At 50.9% G+C, this 18983-nt stretch overlaps 5 protein-coding genes across 5 annotated transcripts; 1 reads left to right on the top strand and 4 right to left on the bottom strand.

Moving 5' to 3' along the window:
• Positions 1-137: 137 nt before the first annotated feature.
• Positions 138-2724, bottom strand: BKA67DRAFT_553858 (mitochondrial inner membrane protein-domain-containing protein). Its single transcript, XM_046101937.1, has 3 exons — positions 2406-2724; positions 423-2339; positions 138-356 (listed from the first exon to the last, which is right to left on the bottom strand). Exons 1-3 carry the CDS (start codon positions 2517-2519, stop codon positions 309-311), a joined length of 2079 nt encoding a protein of 692 aa, XP_045961199.1. The 5' UTR covers positions 2520-2724; the 3' UTR covers positions 138-308.
• A 695-nt stretch (positions 2725-3419) lies between these two features.
• BKA67DRAFT_655265 (ras family-domain-containing protein) lies at positions 3420-4272 on the bottom strand (the record flags this gene model as incomplete). Its single annotated transcript, XM_046106727.1, has 4 exons — positions 3420-3770; positions 3835-4053; positions 4115-4134; positions 4197-4272. The coding sequence occupies 4 exons, from the start codon at positions 4270-4272 to the stop codon at positions 3420-3422; spliced, it is 666 nt and encodes a 221-aa protein (XP_045961198.1).
• Positions 4273-5363: 1091 nt separating this feature from the next.
• BKA67DRAFT_590705 (putative SAC1 protein) lies at positions 5364-7524 on the top strand (the record flags this gene model as incomplete). Its single annotated transcript, XM_046104617.1, has 2 exons — positions 5364-7298; positions 7354-7524. 2 exons carry the CDS (start codon positions 5364-5366, stop codon positions 7522-7524), a joined length of 2106 nt encoding a protein of 701 aa, XP_045961197.1.
• A 3365-nt stretch (positions 7525-10889) lies between these two features.
• BKA67DRAFT_688338 (uncharacterized protein) lies at positions 10890-15380 on the bottom strand. Its single transcript, XM_046109071.1, has one exon. The coding sequence runs from the start codon at positions 14976-14978 to the stop codon at positions 11223-11225; it is 3756 nt and encodes a 1251-aa protein (XP_045961196.1). The 5' UTR covers positions 14979-15380; the 3' UTR covers positions 10890-11222.
• A 709-nt stretch (positions 15381-16089) lies between these two features.
• On the bottom strand, positions 16090-17668 carry BKA67DRAFT_655262 (putative serine dehydratase domain-containing protein; the record flags this gene model as incomplete). Its single annotated transcript, XM_046106726.1, has 3 exons — positions 16090-17187; positions 17236-17370; positions 17489-17668. The coding sequence occupies 3 exons, from the start codon at positions 17666-17668 to the stop codon at positions 16090-16092; spliced, it is 1413 nt and encodes a 470-aa protein (XP_045961195.1).
• Between the last annotated feature and the right edge of the window lie 1315 nt (positions 17669-18983).

Below are 18983 nucleotides of genomic sequence, written 5' to 3'. Positions count from 1 at the left end.
ACGGACGGCATGTACATTGTATGTCGACGGATGAACAACATGTGTTTTATGATACCCTCAAGCTTTTTCATCAGTAGTCAAAGGACAAAAAGAAAAAAAGCAGAAGAACAAGAAAAGAAAAACGGTTGAAGATCTAGAATCGCCATCTATTGCATGTTTTTCCATAATACACAAGACCAGCCGGCCAACGACAAACCCGGCCGCCTGATCCTTTTCCTCTAGGGATACGCATTGGCTCACAGGATGTACAGTTGACATAGAAAATATGGCCCCTCCAGAGCCTCCCCGTTTCTGCCGTCTCAAGTCAATCACTGCTCCACCTTCAAGCTTTGTAGTCTGGCCTCGGTAGAGATGACCTGTAGAGCGTGTTAGCATGCAACATGGCCACAAAAGCGTTACAAGGGGGATGATAAGGATCGTACCTCAAGTGCCTGCTGAACCTCCAGAACCTTCCTAGCCTCGGCCAGCCAGTCCCGGCTGAGCGTCTTTGCCCATCCCTGCAGGCCGTTTAATTCACGTGTCGCCTTGTCCAAGTCGCCCTCCTCGAGGAACGTCTGCGTCCTCGTGAGAATGCTCTCGACGTCATCGCCGGCGGCAAGGCCCTCCTTCTTGAACATGACCTTGCTCAAGACCCAGCTGCTGGCGTGGCTTGCAACACCAGCCTCGTCGGGGAGAAGGCTGGCCTTGCGGACCTCGGAGGCGACCCTGCGGAAGCGGTCAATGAGGTGCGACGGTGAACTGACGCCACGCTGGTAGGCCGAAGGGTTGATGGAAGAAATGGCGGCATTCACGACTTCGTCGTCGCTGGCAATCTCACGAAGAGCAACCAATTCACGGACAAATGGGCGGGGGTGCTCGTTGTCGCCAAGGCTGGCACGAACAGCCTCGACGGCGACGTGGAGTTGTTGAGTACGCAGGTTGGTGTCGACGACATCGTTCCAGCCTGTGGTCAGCTTCTCAAGTTCCTGAATAGACGAGCTTAGTTGGTCAAGCTTGCTGAGACGTCCCTGGCGTTCACCCTCCACGGCCTCCTTGACCTGCTGGTTGAATTGGCGCTTGAGCTCGACAGCCTGTTCCAGGAGCTTGTTCTCCAACTTCTGCTCGTTGACGAGCTTCTCACGCTCAAACTCTGTCTTTGCGCGCTTGTCGTAGATCTCATGGATGCGCTTTAGCTCAGTCTCGAAGTCCTCGCGCCATTGACCCTCTTGGGCAGCCATGGCTTTCTCAACACGACCGACGAGCTCGTTGGCGGCAGCCTCAAACTCGTTGACCTTGGTGGAGAGCTTTGAAGCGGCTTCCTTCTCAACCTCAGCCTTGAGATCGCGAATTTGGGAACCAACCTTGTTGAGCTCGTTCTTGGCCTTGCCGATGGTGGCCGAGAAGCGATCGTCAGCATTATCGGCGTTGACAACGGTGATGATGTCATTGAGCATCTTGACAAGGTTTTGGACTACGGGCTCCTGGGCATCGTTGACCTTGAGGGGATCGATAGGCGAAGCAGGAGGGAACCGCGAGGGCTCATCAACTTCAGGGGCCTTGAAACCGCTGGCGGACTTTGACGCAGGCTTGGCAGGCTTGTCCTCCTTTGCTTGCTTCTGGGCAGACTTGTCGCCATTGGCCTCAAGAGCAGAGTGAGCCGGAGCCGGGACAGCGCTGACCTTGGGGTCCACGGCCGGCTCTTCCTTCTTAGGAGGCGCTGCGGTCTCCGTGGGGGGATCCTGCTTGGCAACAACATCACGCATGGCGCTCGACATCCTCGGGGCCTGCTCGCCGCTGTCTGCTACTCTCCACGATACACCGCTCTGAGGACCGATCTTGACCTGGTTGCCAGCATCCTTGGCATGGAGGCTACCGGCTCCGACGGGACGAGGGAAACGCCTGCGGAGCTCTTTCTCCTCGAAGTAGAGCACGGCCTGCTCGCCAAAGGGAATGTACTCGGAGAAGAAGTCGTTGAAGTTGTCGTTGATGCGCGAGTACCAGATACCACCGCCGAACGCGAGTCCTCCCAGAAGGGTCAGGGTGATGATGAGGTTGCGAAGACGTCGGAGGAAGCCCTTCTTCTTGACAGGAGCGGTAGCGGCGACGGTAGGCCCGGTTGGGACAGCCGTAGTCTCGACAGGTCCTGTTGGGGTTTTGGGTGCCACGGGAGTAGTTGCTGTGGTTTCAGGAGCCGGGGGCTCGAGGGGAATATCCTGAGGCTTGACTGATGATTTGGCAACATCAGACTCGAGCTTCAGAAGGGGAGGTTGGCTGGCAGCTGCTGTGTTGGTCTCGGCGCTCGGTAGCTTGACGGGCTTCGAATCGTCCAAGGAAATCTTCTTGTCGCCAGCATAGAATCTCTACGGGTCTCGATTAGCTCAATGTGGCCCAGAAAGCTGGATGCGACTCGATGGATTGCATCATACCCTTCCGGCGACCCTCGCAGATCTTGCGACCGCGGGATGCCATTGACGACCGGCGGCAGCAGCAATGGGCTGGCTGCCGACGGCCCTCACGGATCGCAACGAAGTCCGCAACATAACCGCATCGAGCGACCTAAAAAGTTGCAGATGTTGGTTGTTGACGTGGTTGGTCGTGGAGGTTTATGAGGTGTAAAAAAAAAAAAGCTCGGGTAATGTAAGTAATAACTTGAGCGTAGCTCGGCGTCAGTACTTGGATTGGATTTTGGACTTGGACCTGGACTTGGACTTTGGACTTGGACTTTGGACTTGGACTTTGAACTTGAGCTTTTTGGCGGCACGCGGGAGAACCCGGCCCATTGGCCAGTAACTGCTTAACCTAGTTCTAAGGTTACAATTCTATTAGCTCATCCACAGCCAATGTATGACAGCATGCCAGCAGACGTAAACATATCTACCGATCTCAATGCACGTGGAAGCAGATTTTCTATCTTCAGTAACACTAGAAACGGCGAATTATATAGTTTTGGAGTGCAGCTTAAACGATCGAACCGTTTAGTTTACACTACACGTTCCTGTCGACATCATGCAAGTCATGTCAGTATGCCGTAAAACAAAACAAAAACAAAATAGAAATCACGCCGCACACCAGCGTTTGTGATGCTGTCTACGAAGAGCAATTCAATTCTCCAAAAAGAAATCCCTCCCCAAAAAATTCGAGATGAGTACAGGTTATTAAAAAGCGTATGTCAGCTTGCCTACAAACTCCAGGTCCAAAACAAAATGGGGTGTCTGTACAACCTCTGACCTCAGGCAGGCTGGTATGTGAGAGCCGCTATCTCCTCTAGACCGATGATGCCACACGGAGGCAGACAATCGGTACCTTGAGCCTCGGTCACAATAGAAGCATCCATATCTTCAGCCTCTACCGTCCGCTTGGGACGTTTCTAGTGTAAGCCAGTTCCACGAGCCGGGCCATGCTCAATTCCACACCTCACTAGATGGATTCCTTCGCAAGATCTAACAAGCGCATGCTCCTCCAGACTGGGTATTCGCATTCTCCGACTGCAGGCTGACTCCACCGGCTCGCTGGCCTGGCCTAGTGTGCCGGGGTCCGACCTGGTCCAGAGGTAGTTTCTTCGCAATCGCCGTGAAGAGTTCGCGGACATTCTCTGCCGTCTTGGCCGATGTTTCGAAGAAGAGCAGGCCAGCCTCGCTGGCGTAGGCCTCAGCCTCCGCAGTCGATACCGCTCTCTTGTCCGGCTGTTCCGTCACCAAATCCAGCTTGTTTCCTGCCAGGGCGATGATGATGTTTTCGTTGGCCTGTCGCTGGAGTTCCTTCACCCATGCCTTCGCCTTGTCCAAGGAAGCCTGCGGTACATCAAGGTCAGTGGAACACGGATACGACGCAGATAAGATTGGGAGGGTGGCATACAGATTGTGTGATGTCGTAGACTACTACAGCGCAGTTTGCATTTCGGTAGTACATGGGTGCTAGTGACTTGTATCGCTCCTGGCCGGCAGTATCCCAGATCTCAAACTTGACTGTTGTGTTCTCGTCGAGTGAAATAGTCTGGGTCAGGAAGGCGGCACCGATAGTGGATTCCCTGTACGAGTCGAACTGGTCCTTAACGAACCGCAAGACGATAGAGCTCTGTGTGTTTTGTCAGCTTGGCCATCTAGATAGTGATCCGTAGCAATTGCCGGTGCAATACCTTTCCGACAGCAGACTCTCCTGTAGACGGATTAGTGACTGGGCTGGTCCGACCGAGGCTCAAGGTTGTGGGTGCAGCATACCTAATAACACAAGCTTGAACTGCGCAAAGCGGGAGTTGGTACCGCGAGCACCGGCAGGAGCTCCTCTGGAAGCCATGGCTATGATTCACGAGGTGTCTGTGGGAATATGCGGCCGAGTCAAATCGCAAGGCGAGGGAGTGTCGACGGCAGCACAGGAGGCGAAGATAGACGGCCTGCCCTTGAATGCGGCGCGACAGGTGAAATCAACTAAACGTTATTGCCGGCGATGTTTGTCTCGACGTTGTCGCAATCTGTTATCAAAGGAACAGCGTCGGTGAGATGTTGGACGTAGGTAGTTGTGATGGAGGTGAATGAGGTGATCGCTGAGGTGTGTGTTGTAGATACCTGGTATCTGGGGGCAGTGAAAGTGACTGCCTTGACACTAGACTAGTGTATGTAGCTGCTGAGCAAGTTGCACGTCAACTGGAACCCAACCAAAAAGACCCAAAGGCCAAGACCTGGCTCCGGAGCTGGAGCTGGCACGGGTCTCTCTCGCTTGGGGAGGGGGGCAGATGGCAAGGCCTAAAGCCCAAAGCCCAAGGCCCACTGTGCACCTGGCACTAACTAGTCTACACGCCACATCTACCCGCCGTACGGGTCCGTACGTACTCACTACACAGGCTGACAGGCTGACAGCACCTATGGTTAGTCTGATGGTGTGGCGCAGACATTCTATGAAGTCATGATCCGCGCAATTCCATACATACATAATTATGTCCCAAAGGTGCACATCAGCTGTGCAGCTTGGGTGATAGGGTCTTGAGAGAGGGTCTTGAGAGAGGGTCTTGGGTAGGGTCCCCTTTACACTAGTAGGTAGTCTTGGCGCTTGCAAGCTGACAAGGATTCCAACCAACTAACCAAGTAGAAAAGGTTCCTTGGTGCATACTGTAGAATCCAATTCGTGTCTTCAAGGAAAGCTCCCAGCTGCTTGATGACGACGAGCCTGCCGAACTCCTTTGGGCCCCGAAATATCATAACACAACATACCACAAACACCATGCACTAAGTAACTGAGTGCCTTTTTGACACCCAACATCTCCCCTGGACCCTGCTCCTCGAAGCATTCTTGGCCTTCGTTCGACCGTTACCACGTCCACAACCCCCTGTTATGCGCTGCCAGTAAGGTTCTAGTCCGAAAGCTCTCAGTACAGAGCTCCGTCGCCCACAATGACTCTCCCATTTCGCGACATCAACGTCCAGGTGGCTCCCGATTCCTACACATTCACCTCTCCTTCTTCCCCCAATGCGCCCGCTCTCGTTATCGATCGTCCCACTGGGGACTTGCGCCTCAGCGAGGGCACCTCCTATCCTAACAAGCGAGTGTCCCGCATCACGAGCATCGCCGGTATACTGGGTGTCGTCCGATTGAGACTGGACAAATATGTCATCGTTATCACCAAAGCCCAGCCCATGGGCCGTCTCAAAGGCCATATGGTGTACAAAGTCGTCTCGACCGACCTTCTGCCTATGCGCGAACGTCAAATCAGAGACCCCGATGAGGACATGTTCATATCTCTGCTCAAGACCTTCGTGCTGCCCGGTCCTATGTACTTCTCCTACTCCCTCGACCTCACCAACAGTTTCCAACGGCAGGCTTCCATGGACAACACCACCCCTCTGTGGCAACGAGCCGATGACCGCTTCTACTGGAACAGATTCGTGTCCACCGACTTGATCGACTTCCGCAAGAGAGGCAGCCGGTCACAACCAGGTCCACAAGCCGCCGCAGACCCCTTCATCCTTCCAGTCATGTGGGGCACACTTGAAATCCGCCCGACTACTCTCAAGGGTACGCCGTTGACGATCGGCCTAATCACACGAAAGTCCCGTTATCGGGCTGGTACACGATATCTGACCAGAGGTCTTGACGAGGATGGTAATGCTGCCAACTACAATGAGACAGAACAAATCCTCATTTTGAATGATTCCAATGGCGGACTAGGGGGCTATGCTGGAAGCAACGACATGCAGAGTGGCAAATTTGGAGCATCCAGCGGCAAGGAGATGCAGGTATTGTCCTATGTCCAGACACGAGGAAGTGTGCCGGCCTTGTGGGCTGAAGTCAACACTCTCAAGTATACCCCAAAGATTCAAGTTCGTGGCGTCGAAGCAGCATTGCCAGCGGCACAGAAGCACTTTGACCAGCAGATCCGCATCTATGGTGATAATTATCTGGTTAATCTCGTCAATCAAGGCGGTCGTGAGAAGCGCATCAAGGAACTTTATGAGCAAGTGGTAGAAAAGCTTGTCTCGTCTTCGCGGGAAAGCGTTAAGGGTGACTCCCGGACTGATGAGAAGTTCCATATCATTGAGCCCGCGACTTCGCAGCAGAAGTTCGACCGCCTGCATTACGTCTACTTCGATTTTCATCACGAAACCAAGGGTATGCAGATGCATCGTGCCATGTTGCTTGTCGACAGATTGCAGGACGCTTTGATCGCTCAGCAATACTTTCGCGGAATTGATATGCCTGCTAATGGCGGCCTCGAAACCCGGAATTTTCAAACGAGCGTAGTCCGCACAAATTGCATGGACTCTCTCGACCGTACCAATGTGGTTCAAAGCATGCTAGCCCGTTGGACGTTGGACCGTATGCTCATTGATCTTGGTGTTCTGCAGAAGGGAGAAAATTTTGCCGATGTTGACCACGATTTCTACTACATGTGGCGCAACATTTGGGCCGACAATGCCGATACAGTTTCCCGTGCCTACGCTGGCACAGGCGCCATGAAGACGGATTTGACTCGCATGGGCAAGCGAACGAACGGTGGCAAGCTCCAAGATCTCAATGTAGCTATCTCGCGCTTTTACCTCAACAACTTCCGGGATGGTCCCCGGCAAGATGCCTTCGACGTCTTCCTTGGCGCCTATGATGCCAGCTCTGCCAACATTGGCTCTGCTCTTGTATTTGCCGACCGCAGACCCATTCTCATCCAGAGTATTCCCTATATCCTTGCTTTTAGTGTCTTCGTGATTTTCCTATCTCTTTTCACACGCCGTGCTCCGGATGCGGCCGTCTTGCCTCTGCGGCTTTTTATTTTCGTCTGGCTCGCAGTGGCCGTCTATTGTGCACAGTTCATATTGAAGAACGGAATGCTATTTGTAAGCAACATTTCCAAAACCTGACTGATGATTGCACTACTAATGTGACGCTCAGGTCAACTGGCCCAAACTCAACCCCAGACCCTGGCAAATTGAAGGTTACCAGGACACCATCAGCAAAGTCCGGAAAGACAAGCTGCTTGGTCCATTTGTCGCCAAGCATGAGCGCGGACTCAGCACGGCTAGGTATATGAGCGCTGAGGAGGGCAAGAAGAGAATTGAGTAGATGTGCCGTTCTGGCAGATAGATGGTGGATGGAGGAAGCATTACCTCCTACCCTGCTCTTTCGTGCGATTACCTTTGCATGACTGGGCCAAATGGTGATCAATGAATGTAAGATTAGCCTACCGGATTGTATGCTATACAAGCACGCCCCGATAATGGAAAGAGAAGAATTGTAATATTCCAAAGTGCAGATCCAATGGAAGTAACACTTTCTCTATACACATTCATACCGAATAAATTCAATTACATCGAAACGCTTTGTGTGAAATGAGAAGCGTCACTATACGCAGAGTCTGGTGATGTAGATGCCATAGTGCAACCTTTTACAGTTGGGCAAAGTTATCGTAGTGTTTTGCTCGAAGTACAGATAAGTTGCGCTCTACAAGACGTTAGTTCATCACCGCTAACACCTCTTACTCGACTCATGAAAATGATGACTTTCAGTTACAACGAGAAAGCATCCATAATATCTTGCAGATCCAAAACTCGACATCATTACAACATGCGCATTTTCGGTAGCCCTACCTTGCGACCCAAATGGCTCAAATCACTAACCCATCGGTACGGAAGCACATGGACTCAGAAAGTATCCCGATCCCGGGGGCCACCGACCCCGAGAGATCATTCATCGTCCGAACAAAGCCCCGCAAAGACCGGGTCACATAACGCATGGTGCCCATGCCTTGGACGAATCAGCAATCTGGCTGTGGCGTACTACTCATTACATCTACCCGAGCCGTCAAAGTGGTTGATGGCAGCCCCCCGAGGTACCAGCTACCTTTTACCTGGATCGGCACGGCTCGATGGAGGCCTCGCTCTTCACGAGGTGTGAGGCTACTTAGTAAGTGGTCTCAGTAAGTGGCACTTGCTGAGAAGTTTATATGGCTGTGTTTTTGCGTGTGCAGAATTGACATCCACCACGCCGTTCTCTGGGGGCGGGATCTTGATTGAGCAACACGCTGGGCCAGATCACGAGGAGGTGGGTTCATGACGGTCTACTTCCGGCGTGCTGGGGACCCAACGTCGCGCCATCAGGAGAATGTGGTGTTAAACTTGAGTGTTTCGCGGCAACAGATAGGTGCCCGGAGTACAGTGGTGCGGTGGAAAACATCATGCACGACTACTGTCATCGAGGGTGATATCATGTGGGTTGAGCTCCGAGCCAGGAAATAGGCCACAGGGAGAAGACGATGGGTGGGCAGGAAAAACAACAACCCCAGGATTTTCCACTCGGGTCCAAGAGTGGGCGGAAGCATTTGTTCTAACATGACCGGGTTATGTACTTTTCTCCGAGTGGTGCAGTGGTCATGGTCAGACACCACGCCTTTGTACATGCCCAGGGAACCAGAGCACCACAAAACAAGTGAGCTGTCAAAGAGCTAGACTCGGAAAATGGAAAGTGGCAGCGCTGCCTTATTCAGGAGATGTCCCAGCGTACAAACGCCCCCAGAAAACCCCTCCAACCGCCTTACCCCTGAATTTCCTTCCATTTCTTATACATATTAAGTTTTGGTGTGACGGTTGATATATGTACGGTCATCTGGTGCATGTCACTGATGGAATGCAATGCCCGTTACCACATAGCCAACTAACCAGCTGTCACATTTCTGGTTTCCATTCGCCGGCAGTCTTCTCATTCATTATTTTAAAGCATCAGATGTCGAACACGTTTGAGATGCTTCTGAGGGACCATCTTGATATAGATATTATAGCGTAGTAAGTATTTCATTTTTGATATGTAGTAGGCTACTATGGAGTTACCAATGGATGACTTGAAGCGTCGTGACTCTGTTCCACGGATTGAACCCAAGGCATAATATTTCTTAGACAGAAATATTTGCACGGGTCCAGGCGGTGTCCCATGACCATATGTTCAACCCAACCTTTTTTCCTGCCTTGACCGGGAGAGCGGCATGATAAACTCTATCATGGGTAGAACCATTAGGAGGCGTATTCTCCCAGAACACTGTAGACCCAGCCCTCGGTTCGAAAATTACACCCTGATATCCATCCTTTCCTTTCTCAGTGCACTCGATGATATCAGTACATGCATGGATACATACATAGACTCGGGTGTAAACTTTGAATACTGCGCATGAGTACCCACTCCATCCTTGTCTACCCCCTGTGGCCTTCGACGCATAGTATGTATTCTTTATCTGTTTCGTCCGGTGTGCTTATTTACGAAGTATCTTGACTAGGGTAGCCGGAAAATCCTCTTCTTCGACACATGCACTGCTTAATCAGATTGAAACCATGAACCAAGACCTATATGACTTGGAGAAAGCCTGCATTCGCCGGGCCAGTGTTTTCCCACAATGGCTGTCTTGCGGCAATGTATTCTGGTATCGACGGGAGTTTGAGCTAGGAAAGATTTAATTCATCTTGGTCGACTATATCAAAGACTTTCGAAGAGCGGCTTTTGATCATAACGCGCTTACAGCTAACATTAGCAAAGCCATACAGAAGGAATTCAGCCCTAATAACCTCCCCTTTTAGTAAATCAACGTGGCACCAAACGGGGTCTGGATACGCTTTCAATGTAAGGGACAGACTCGGTAATTCGGTACCAATGGCCATTTAATAAAGTGGTACGGCGATCTTGATATATACAACCTTAATTACAACTATAAGGAGGTAGCCTTACCATAATCGCTTTAGAAGTATATCATCTTATTACAGTACGTTTGCGTCTGGCGTACCGCTAGGCTAATGAGCCAAAAGTGTGTATCACGGAGGTTATCCATGATAGCGTAATTGCACTATATATGACCGAGGGGCGTCACACCTATACTGTAACATGAGGATTCTTTTAATATAACTTAATATATACAAGTAAGGCGGATCTTTAATGCTTATTATTAGCGAGATAAGTAGAGATATAACTTCATTGTTAACCTTACGCTTATATCGCGTTCTTATAGAGGCGGGAAAGGACTTCGACTTGGTATTTATACCAGATGGTGGCCACAAACTAGCAGAAATGCCCTTTGTGGTACAAAAGCAAGATGTTTTCTTCCGAAAACATCTATAACATTGTTAAATTCAGCGCCGGCCAGGAGTTATAGAGACAACAATATGAGAATCAAGGGGTCATTTGTGTCAGCGCCACGCTTTGGCTCGGTAGCCAGCTGAGATTTCACAAACTTGTTTTGCAGTAAATTAAGGTCTAATACCCCCCCTTTTTGTTTTCTTTTTTGTTTTCTTTTTTGTTTTCTTTTTTTGTTTTCTTTTTTACTCCACCGACCAAGCTTTGAATATAGTGGTTTTTGACTAAATGCTGCTAATTGTTTAGTTTTCACGGGACTGGCTCAAGTTATCGCAGGTTCTTTCCATGCCGCAATTATTTGAGAAGAAAGCTATAAGTAGAATGAGAATATGTATTTCTTAATACATTAATTACAGACCATACTACTCTCTTAAAGCGTATTACCCATAAACTTGCCAAATAGTTGGGAATTTCGATGTTAATGTTGTTGTGAACACCGTACTCCCTGCTCCGACATCCGGAGACTATGCTCCTACAATGAAGCCGTGTGTATTGAAAACAAAGGAAAATGGCCCTGTAAAAGGACGCATCACGGGTATCAAAACTGTCTCCCAGCGGCTTGCACCTTTGCAGTCCGTCGCCCATTTGAGGTTCCCTTCCATCTCCTCACCTCACCGCCCACATATTATATTTACAATATCATTTATAATTTATCGTAGCCAAAGCAACCACCTCACACCATTCCACGCACCCCTTCCTATACCTAGGAAGATGCGCAGGATCGTAACGACAAACCACACATACCACATGAAGCCCACCAGCGCCCATTCAACCATGAGCCAGCCGCCCCTTCTTACCCATCTGAAACGACGTCTCCTGCGTCTCAGCATCGTATCGATGATGTCAACAACCCTCTTCACCTTAAGCCGCTGACTATCTACCATGTCCCTTGAGCACTCGTCTGCCTCGTCCGCAGCGCGGCGAGTCATGTCGATGAGCTCTGTGGCAACACGTGCATGTAGGCCATCGACGCGGTTGCGAAGCTGCCTCATATCGCCATTGATAAATGCAGAGGCAGATTTCTCAAGTGCTGCATCTGAAGAATCGATGCTCGTAGTCAGGATATGAGAGGTCGCGACATACACCTCGATTTGCGACACAGCATCAGGGACCTGTGTGCCGTCGCCCACAAACGGAGCCAACTCGTCCCAAGAAATCGGCAAGACGGACTTGAATTTGGGCTGAGAAGTTAGAGACTGTAATTCTGTAGTACGCCTAGCGATTTCCATGGCCTTGATTCCAGATGAAAGAGCAAGCGTGCGAAGACGTGCTACTTCACGCTTCGAGAGCTGAGTTGATTTTTGAGGATGCGGAGAAGGCGAGCGGTCCGAGATGGACCAATGCCGGTTCTGGCCAAGTGAGCCACGATGTTGACGGCTTGCTGGCACTGGCAATGCTAGTATGGAATTAAGTTGTGTAGATGACTTTCTAATTGCCTCACTTGGAATCTCCTGGTTGTGGGGCTGCAATTCTGTATCAGAGATGGCAGATTCGTCATAAATTTCGCGAGGTCTCGACGCTCCAAATGGCGACGAGTCAGGCGAGGCATTCAACACGTCAATGCGTGGCAACTTCAGCCGTTCCCTCTCAACACGAGGTGATCGACGGCTTGTTGAGTGGTTCAAAGGCACTGCCACACTATCGTCTTCGGAAACGGCTGGTGGTCCAACTTGAGAAGTGGGCTTGAACGGTGGCATTATGTCCAGATAATGCTTATCTTGTGGTTGCCCAAGTGGTCGTCCCAAGTCCACATGTGACACTGGTGATGTTCTTGTTCTCCCTCTAGCAGGTTCAATTTCGGACTCATCACTGGAAGTGTCGGTCGAACTACCATCATCCTTCTTCCAAAGAAGCTCAGAAACATTGGAAACGCCGCGCCGGATAATACCATCAATCTTTGCACTACCCTTCAAAATGGTCCGAAGGCCACTCTGCTCATCCTTGCCCAGTCGTAAGCTACCCATGCTCTTATGGGACTTTTGAGTTTCTGTTCTGGGAATCTTTGGCGCCGGACTTTTTGATCGCTGTCTGAAAGTTGAACCGATGCCTTCTACCGACAACCGAGAAGGCATGGGTTGCTCCACTTCTTCTACAGGACTATCGAGTGTGTCATCTCTTCCTTGGAGAACTGCCCTCTCTCGGCTGCGATCCCGGCTACGATCACGGAAGATGCTCTTGACTTTTGAGAATGTATTGCGAACAGGAGATTCAGCGCGGCTGCTTGGCGGTGAGAGATCCATCCCAATAGCGGGTATATAAACACCACTGCTCGAGGCCTTGAGGTCCGGCGACGAAGGGGCAGAACTATCAAGATCCATTGAAGCTCTGGTTTTCCAGCCAGGAACTTCGAGGCTAGCACGACCCGGACGAGTTGGAGACCCATGCCTCACATGTGTACGATTGAAATGATCGTTGTTGGAACTTTCAATTCTCGAGCCTTTCCGATTATGACCACTATTAAAAAAGCCCGAAGAAGCTGGTGTTTTTTCAGGTGTCATCAAGGTTGGTTTGATTGGCTTTTGTGGTTCCATATCGACGACTTGAGGGGTGGGCTTACGGGCTGTCACTGGCTCTTTTGCAAGCATCTCATTCATCTGCTTCTCCAGGAGCGCCTGGTCTCTGGCGCTGATGGTTCCACTCCGATCTCGTTTGCGGCGATCAACTTCACTATCGGACGTATCTGAATATGAGCTTTTTCTCAAGTGCAAGAAGTCATGATGGCCATAAGCTGAGCCTTCGTGTCGGTGATGTAGACCCCTAATCTCATGAAGCTTTTGTCGGGCACGATCTCTTGTGCCGATGCGAGACGTTTCCGTACTTGCCCTTGAGACTGCATTAGAGTCCGAAAGGTTCTGGTCGGCAGATGCTACACTGCCTTCTGCATCTCCACGGGACTTTACCGCTGCCATAGATGACGCCGTGTTTGGTTCATGAATCTCCTGAGACATTGGTCTTGAGCCGCTCGCTACTTTTTTTGGGAAAGGGAAAATGCGTGTGTAATTCCGATCTTCGATCAAAGTCCGATTGTCGTCTTGTTCGACCCAGTAAAGATCGGCTACCAGATCAGCTGGCTCTACATACCAATCCAGTCTTGGTCTCTTTGGTTTTGACACCGGCATGGGTAGACTTGATGCATTCTGGATATCAGCAATATGAGCTCCGGGGAAAACAGGGATAGATGGTGAGTCCGGCTGGAGTATTGGGGTTGTAGCAACCATTGTGGCAGCTTGATCAACCCAGTCAGTGACTCTATTGACATCAGCAAAGCCTTGGGCTTCTCCGTCGATAGCCTTCCTTTCTCGAGCCCTCACTTTACGATTTCTGATGTATTGAAGAGGATTATAAGGACGACCTAAAGATAGTTGGCCGGCAGCAAAGGGAAAAGATGAAGCTGGGCCGAGGGTCGGAGAAGTGGGAGGGCTTGACGTAGAAGGACGACTGGTCTGGCCCTTGTGCTGTAGGGGTGGCACCAGGTTTAGTAGCCGTCTGTACTGCGCCATCAGCTCAAAATGCTCCTTCGCCTTCTGGGCCCGGTTGAGGGTGGAGGACGAGAAATGATATGTGTAATTGTTGTCAGGCTCGAAAGATGTTTGTAGCGGACTGGTCAGCCTCGGGTGGGAAACCGAAACACTCCGCGGCGCCAACCCGCCCTTTTCTGGCTTAGCACTGGGAGATATGTTGCGTGAGGTCCGTCTTTGCTGTTGTAAATGCTGCTTGAGACTCCCACCGACAGGACTATCAGGGACTTGAGTGAGCCGAGGAGGCACCGGAGTCGAGACGTTCCTTCTCTGCGCCATTCTTCTAGACTCGCTCAAGTTCAAGGCCATGCTTACGATCTGCGTGGAGTCGAGATCAACTGGCGGGTTTGTTCTTGGCGAAGGGATTCTCGATGCCTTCGGATCGCGTACTTTTCCCATATGAAGCGAGTCCCCTTGGATCTCTTCCATGTCGGCTGTGTCCGTTCCGTGTTCGGGCGATGCTGTATTAACGGAGCTCGCTTTGTCCGGCGTAGCATACATGGGGCTCTTTGCTCTTCGGCTGTCAACCGGTATCCTGGATCGTCTGCGCCCATCGCCTCGGTCTGTCGCTTTTGGGCGGGATGGCTTCCCATCAAAGACTGGATCCGAAAGGAGGAAGCCACCGGTGGGCCGAGGTCTATGCGATCGCCGACGGCCATCCTCCTTGGCTGTCTGCCGTGGTCTGCTTGTGGCCTGGTACTCTGGCTGGGTAGAGGACAACAAGTCTGAGTCCCGCGCCGTGCTTGATTCGCCTCCCGTCGTACTCGACTCGCCGGTTTCGTAGCTACCATGGCTCCAGCTGGATCTCGCCGTCGACGTTCTCGTTTGTCGGGGCGCAGGATTAAAGCTACCCTGCGTATGCGGGGGGTTTCCATCTACATTTGCCATCCGGGCGCACCACCTTGACCCAGTAAGAGGTCTCCTCGCATGCCAAGTTCGAAGATGTCGGGGATTGCTGCTCCGGATCCCTTAATAAATAGATGGCAGCGTTAGAGCATACCGAGGGAAATTAAGGAGTGTGCCCGACGGTCGTGTCGGTTCGCGATATGGAATGTCGCGGCGAAGAATGCTTCAAGGCCCAATCATGTAGAAAGACAATTGCAACAGCTCGGATCTCTTGGGCTAAGTCCGTGGCTTTCCCGACAGCCACGTGGATATGGGTATTGGGTATTAGTAGTAGTACAGATCGGAATGCTGATGGTCGGAAACCACGCCAACACAAATATTTGCATTTGATTTGATTGCGCTGTACCCCGTACCAGTTGCACTGATCAGCACAACTCCAAATGAACTGCCGCGGCTAGTCTAGAGGGGTGTTTAGCGGTGTTCTAACTAGAACTTTGAAGCTACCACCCGCAAGGTGCGCACTTGCTTAACGTTAACCTAGTGACGTCTTCCAGCACCCCCAATTGTGCAGGGACGTGGCTCAGCACGATTGAGTTGACACGAAGAAGGAAGAAGCCTTGTTTACCAACCCCCCCCGATGGAGATCACGTAACCCGCCAGACTTCTTTCCTCGTCTGACCTTAGTCATCTCCATTTCACAACTACCGGCGACCCCTAAGCTAATTTTGCACGTGCTTGTTATGCCCCAGGTCCCGTCTTGATGGTGCTCGTCCTTTCCAGAATGCTGCTCCTCGACATAAGATCCGAAGAAGGAAATCATGACACCGTCTGTTACGAATGCCGGCATCTCTGCCCAAAACCGTTCGGCTTGCCCGCTCAATTATTTGAATCACGGTTAGGATATTTCTCGTATTTCATAAGGATTCATGAGAGGAAACATGCCACAGATTTGTAGTTCATCAAGCATAGTATAATATCATGTGAAGGCACATGCGAAATCCGGGTCATTATAAGCCTTCCCCCATCTTCATTCACGCCATCGTTCAGACGGCAACGACGAGCCCGCTGAGACGCGCTTTTTAAGGCACACTTTAGCCAGAGCCGGCGGTGACCAGCAGATAGTTTTGCAGCGCTCGATGGGTCTAATGGCCTCTCACCATCCATTCCACCGGGGCCACACATCAACAATCTCGTCCTTTTGTCCATGGTTTCGACTGTCAACAATCAGGTACCAGCCATGGCTGGCACTCGTGATGCACGCATGGTTCGGCCAAATCCGTAGCCTTTGACCAACATACAGATTGACTTCATCATCTTTCGCGCCCACCCACCGAAGAATGCCATGCTCTTGTGTCACCTCTCCCACTTGCCATCCGCCATGCTTGGCTGGAAACTCTGGACCCGGTACCGGCTGGCTTCCACAGTTCCAAGGAGCCACGATGCCCCAGTTGCTATAATCTCTTCCCGGAGGACTTCCTTTGTCCACACAGGGTTCCCTGGCCAGTGCCAATGTTCCTGCGTTGATCAAAGCCTCTGTGGTACCATCGGGTCCACGGCCTGGGTATAAACTGCCCACTTCCACCAGCACCGAAATAGCAATGGCTGCCGGGCTTAAGAACCTCGAATCTCGTCCATGCGCAGCAAGTTGTTGAAGATCAAGGGTTGTGTAGACGCCCGCGTGCACCTCAACGGCGAAATTTTCTTTCTTGAGGCTGCCGATCAAGTTTGAGATCTTAGCTAGGAGTGATTCGCCGTCCAAATTTAACGAGCTTGAGTCGTCATCACTGAACGATGGGTGTTGTAGGGATGTTACCTGGGGCGATGCACCAACAGACAACACCAAGGGATGGTTTGGTCTCTCTTTCCTGACGGCCTGTGCGACAATATCCAGTGAACTAAGCTCGAGGCCGAGAAAATTTAGTGCCTCCCAGTCTTGACGCATCTCGTATGACTGACTGGTATGAGTATATAAGCCGAGAAATACGCACGAGCCGACGGCCTCTGAGACAATGAGTTGGTCGACCAAGCGTAAGCAGTCTGGTGAACCGGGAACCACGCCGGCTCGACCACTAGCCACATTGACCTTGAGAAAGACGAGTGGAGGGTTACCAGATTTGGAAGCTAGGGAGGTCAGGTGCTTAAGTTGATCTTGATGGTCTACCATTACTGACAAACCATCAGGTCCTAATTGTGCAGATATGGTTGCGAGTCGATCCACACATGATGCGAATATAGGGAAACCGAACAGAACCTTAAAACGTCAAAAAAGTGGAGAATATCGGTTAACTATAGAACTCACATTGACTTGTCGGCCACGAATTTGGTATTCCTTTAGCAGAGGTAGGACATTTTCTGCTTCCACAAGAGTGGACACGACTATGTTGACCGGGGTTGTGTCTTGATCTCCAACTTGCAGGCGTGTAAGTTCAGCGGTCTAGTCAGGGTCAACAGTTGATTGGTCAGTGATATGGACTGCGATAATAGGGCCAATTGAGAGCATAGCATAGTCCCAAATGGTCAAGAGGAGAGAGTATGGCCACAAAGCCCCGTACCTTGTGCGTTTTGATGTGCGCTCTCCAGCTGAGGTTCAACCGCTGTGCAGCCTCCAGCATCAGGTTGCAGTTGGCTTCAACTTTGGCCAAGTCTAGGACGGCAGCAGGTGTACTAACTTGATACAAGCTCTTTCCAACGTACCTGGCCCTCAACACGTCTTTGGGTAGTGAAGCCACCATGACGCGTTGTCCTGGTGGAGGGCGAATGACTTGACGAAATTCAAAGGCTACGCAAGCTTTCAGAAACTTTTGAGTCGGAATTATCTTACTCAAACGTGGGTTTTCTCTACTCGAGTTAAGAAATCATGTACTCCACTTAGTTTAGAGCAATGGAGAGAAACAATGCAGGCGACGTGGAATACCGACCTCGGCACCTGTCATGTGGACCCGAGATGATGGTTTAGTATTAGTTGCATTGAATCGCAGATTAGACTGCAGTAGTCTGGTCAATTCAATGATAGCATAGAGAAGGTTGTATGTATCCATGTCGGATTTCTGGGATGGGTCCCGCGACGACTTGACTTGAATGGGTGCGCGAGACTCTTAATGTTCCTTCTGGAGCTGTAGGCATGGTCCGGTACTCACGAATGTTTCGATTTAATTAGGGTAGCCATGAGATAATGTCTGACTGCAGCAGCAGCTGCAAGTAGCGGAGTGAAAAGATCGGTCACTTCTGAATCGATTTGTTTGCGGAATTGATGGTGCAGCTGTAGATGGGGACAGGTCAAGGTGACATGCCCGAAATCAAAATTCTATTGTCGTACGGGACAACAGTGAGAGCAAGCTTAGACTGGGTTGATTAAACATACAAGCATCGTGTCCACTGGCATACACGGTAGCATCCGTAGCACCGGCTCACAGGATCATTCAGGGGGGTGAGTCAACTGGACGTTGCCCCCAGGTGCACTGGAGCTCTCTCTCCGATTTCTTGGTGCCTGCTGGTTGAGCCCCACCAAGATTCCCGATGGAGAATCCTCTCAACCCCCAACGTTGCCTGCGTGCTTGCTCACGTATAGTAGATATGTAGCCCACTGTTTCAAAGTCTCCCGTCGTGTTTGCGCGCAACGCAATCTGGGGTAAGCAAGTATTATTGAGTACTACGGTTAGCCTAGTCCAAGTCAGCGTGGCGCGTGAAGCGTGGAAAGCACAATCATAGAACGCGCTAGTGACAATCAGGCCGAACTTGCTCCATCAATCATCGAGCTCGACTTTTGGCTTTTGGCTTTTGGCTCTGGCTTTGGCCTCGGGGCTCGACCTGTCGGAGTCAAGCAAACCTCAGGAAATTCAAGGTTCCTGAATTTCCACTGTCGACTTTGGCACACCATCTCACTTTTTGATGGCCACAACAGCAACCACATGCTCTTTGCCACCGGGAAAGAGTTCTTGATCATCAGCATCTCTTCCAGGCATGATACACTGGATACGTCATCTTCATCCTGTTTGCGCCTGGTAGTGGACGAGGACGACAACGACCACGACAACGCGGACGAGTGCG

Source organism: Truncatella angustata (genome assembly GCF_020726525.1).
Source record: "Truncatella angustata strain MPI-SDFR-AT-0073 chromosome Unknown BKA67scaffold_2, whole genome shotgun sequence".
NCBI lineage: Eukaryota > Fungi > Ascomycota > Sordariomycetes > Amphisphaeriales > Sporocadaceae > Truncatella > Truncatella angustata.
The sequence above is the reverse complement of the archived record's forward strand: the minus strand, read 5'-3'. Positions and strand labels throughout refer to the sequence as shown.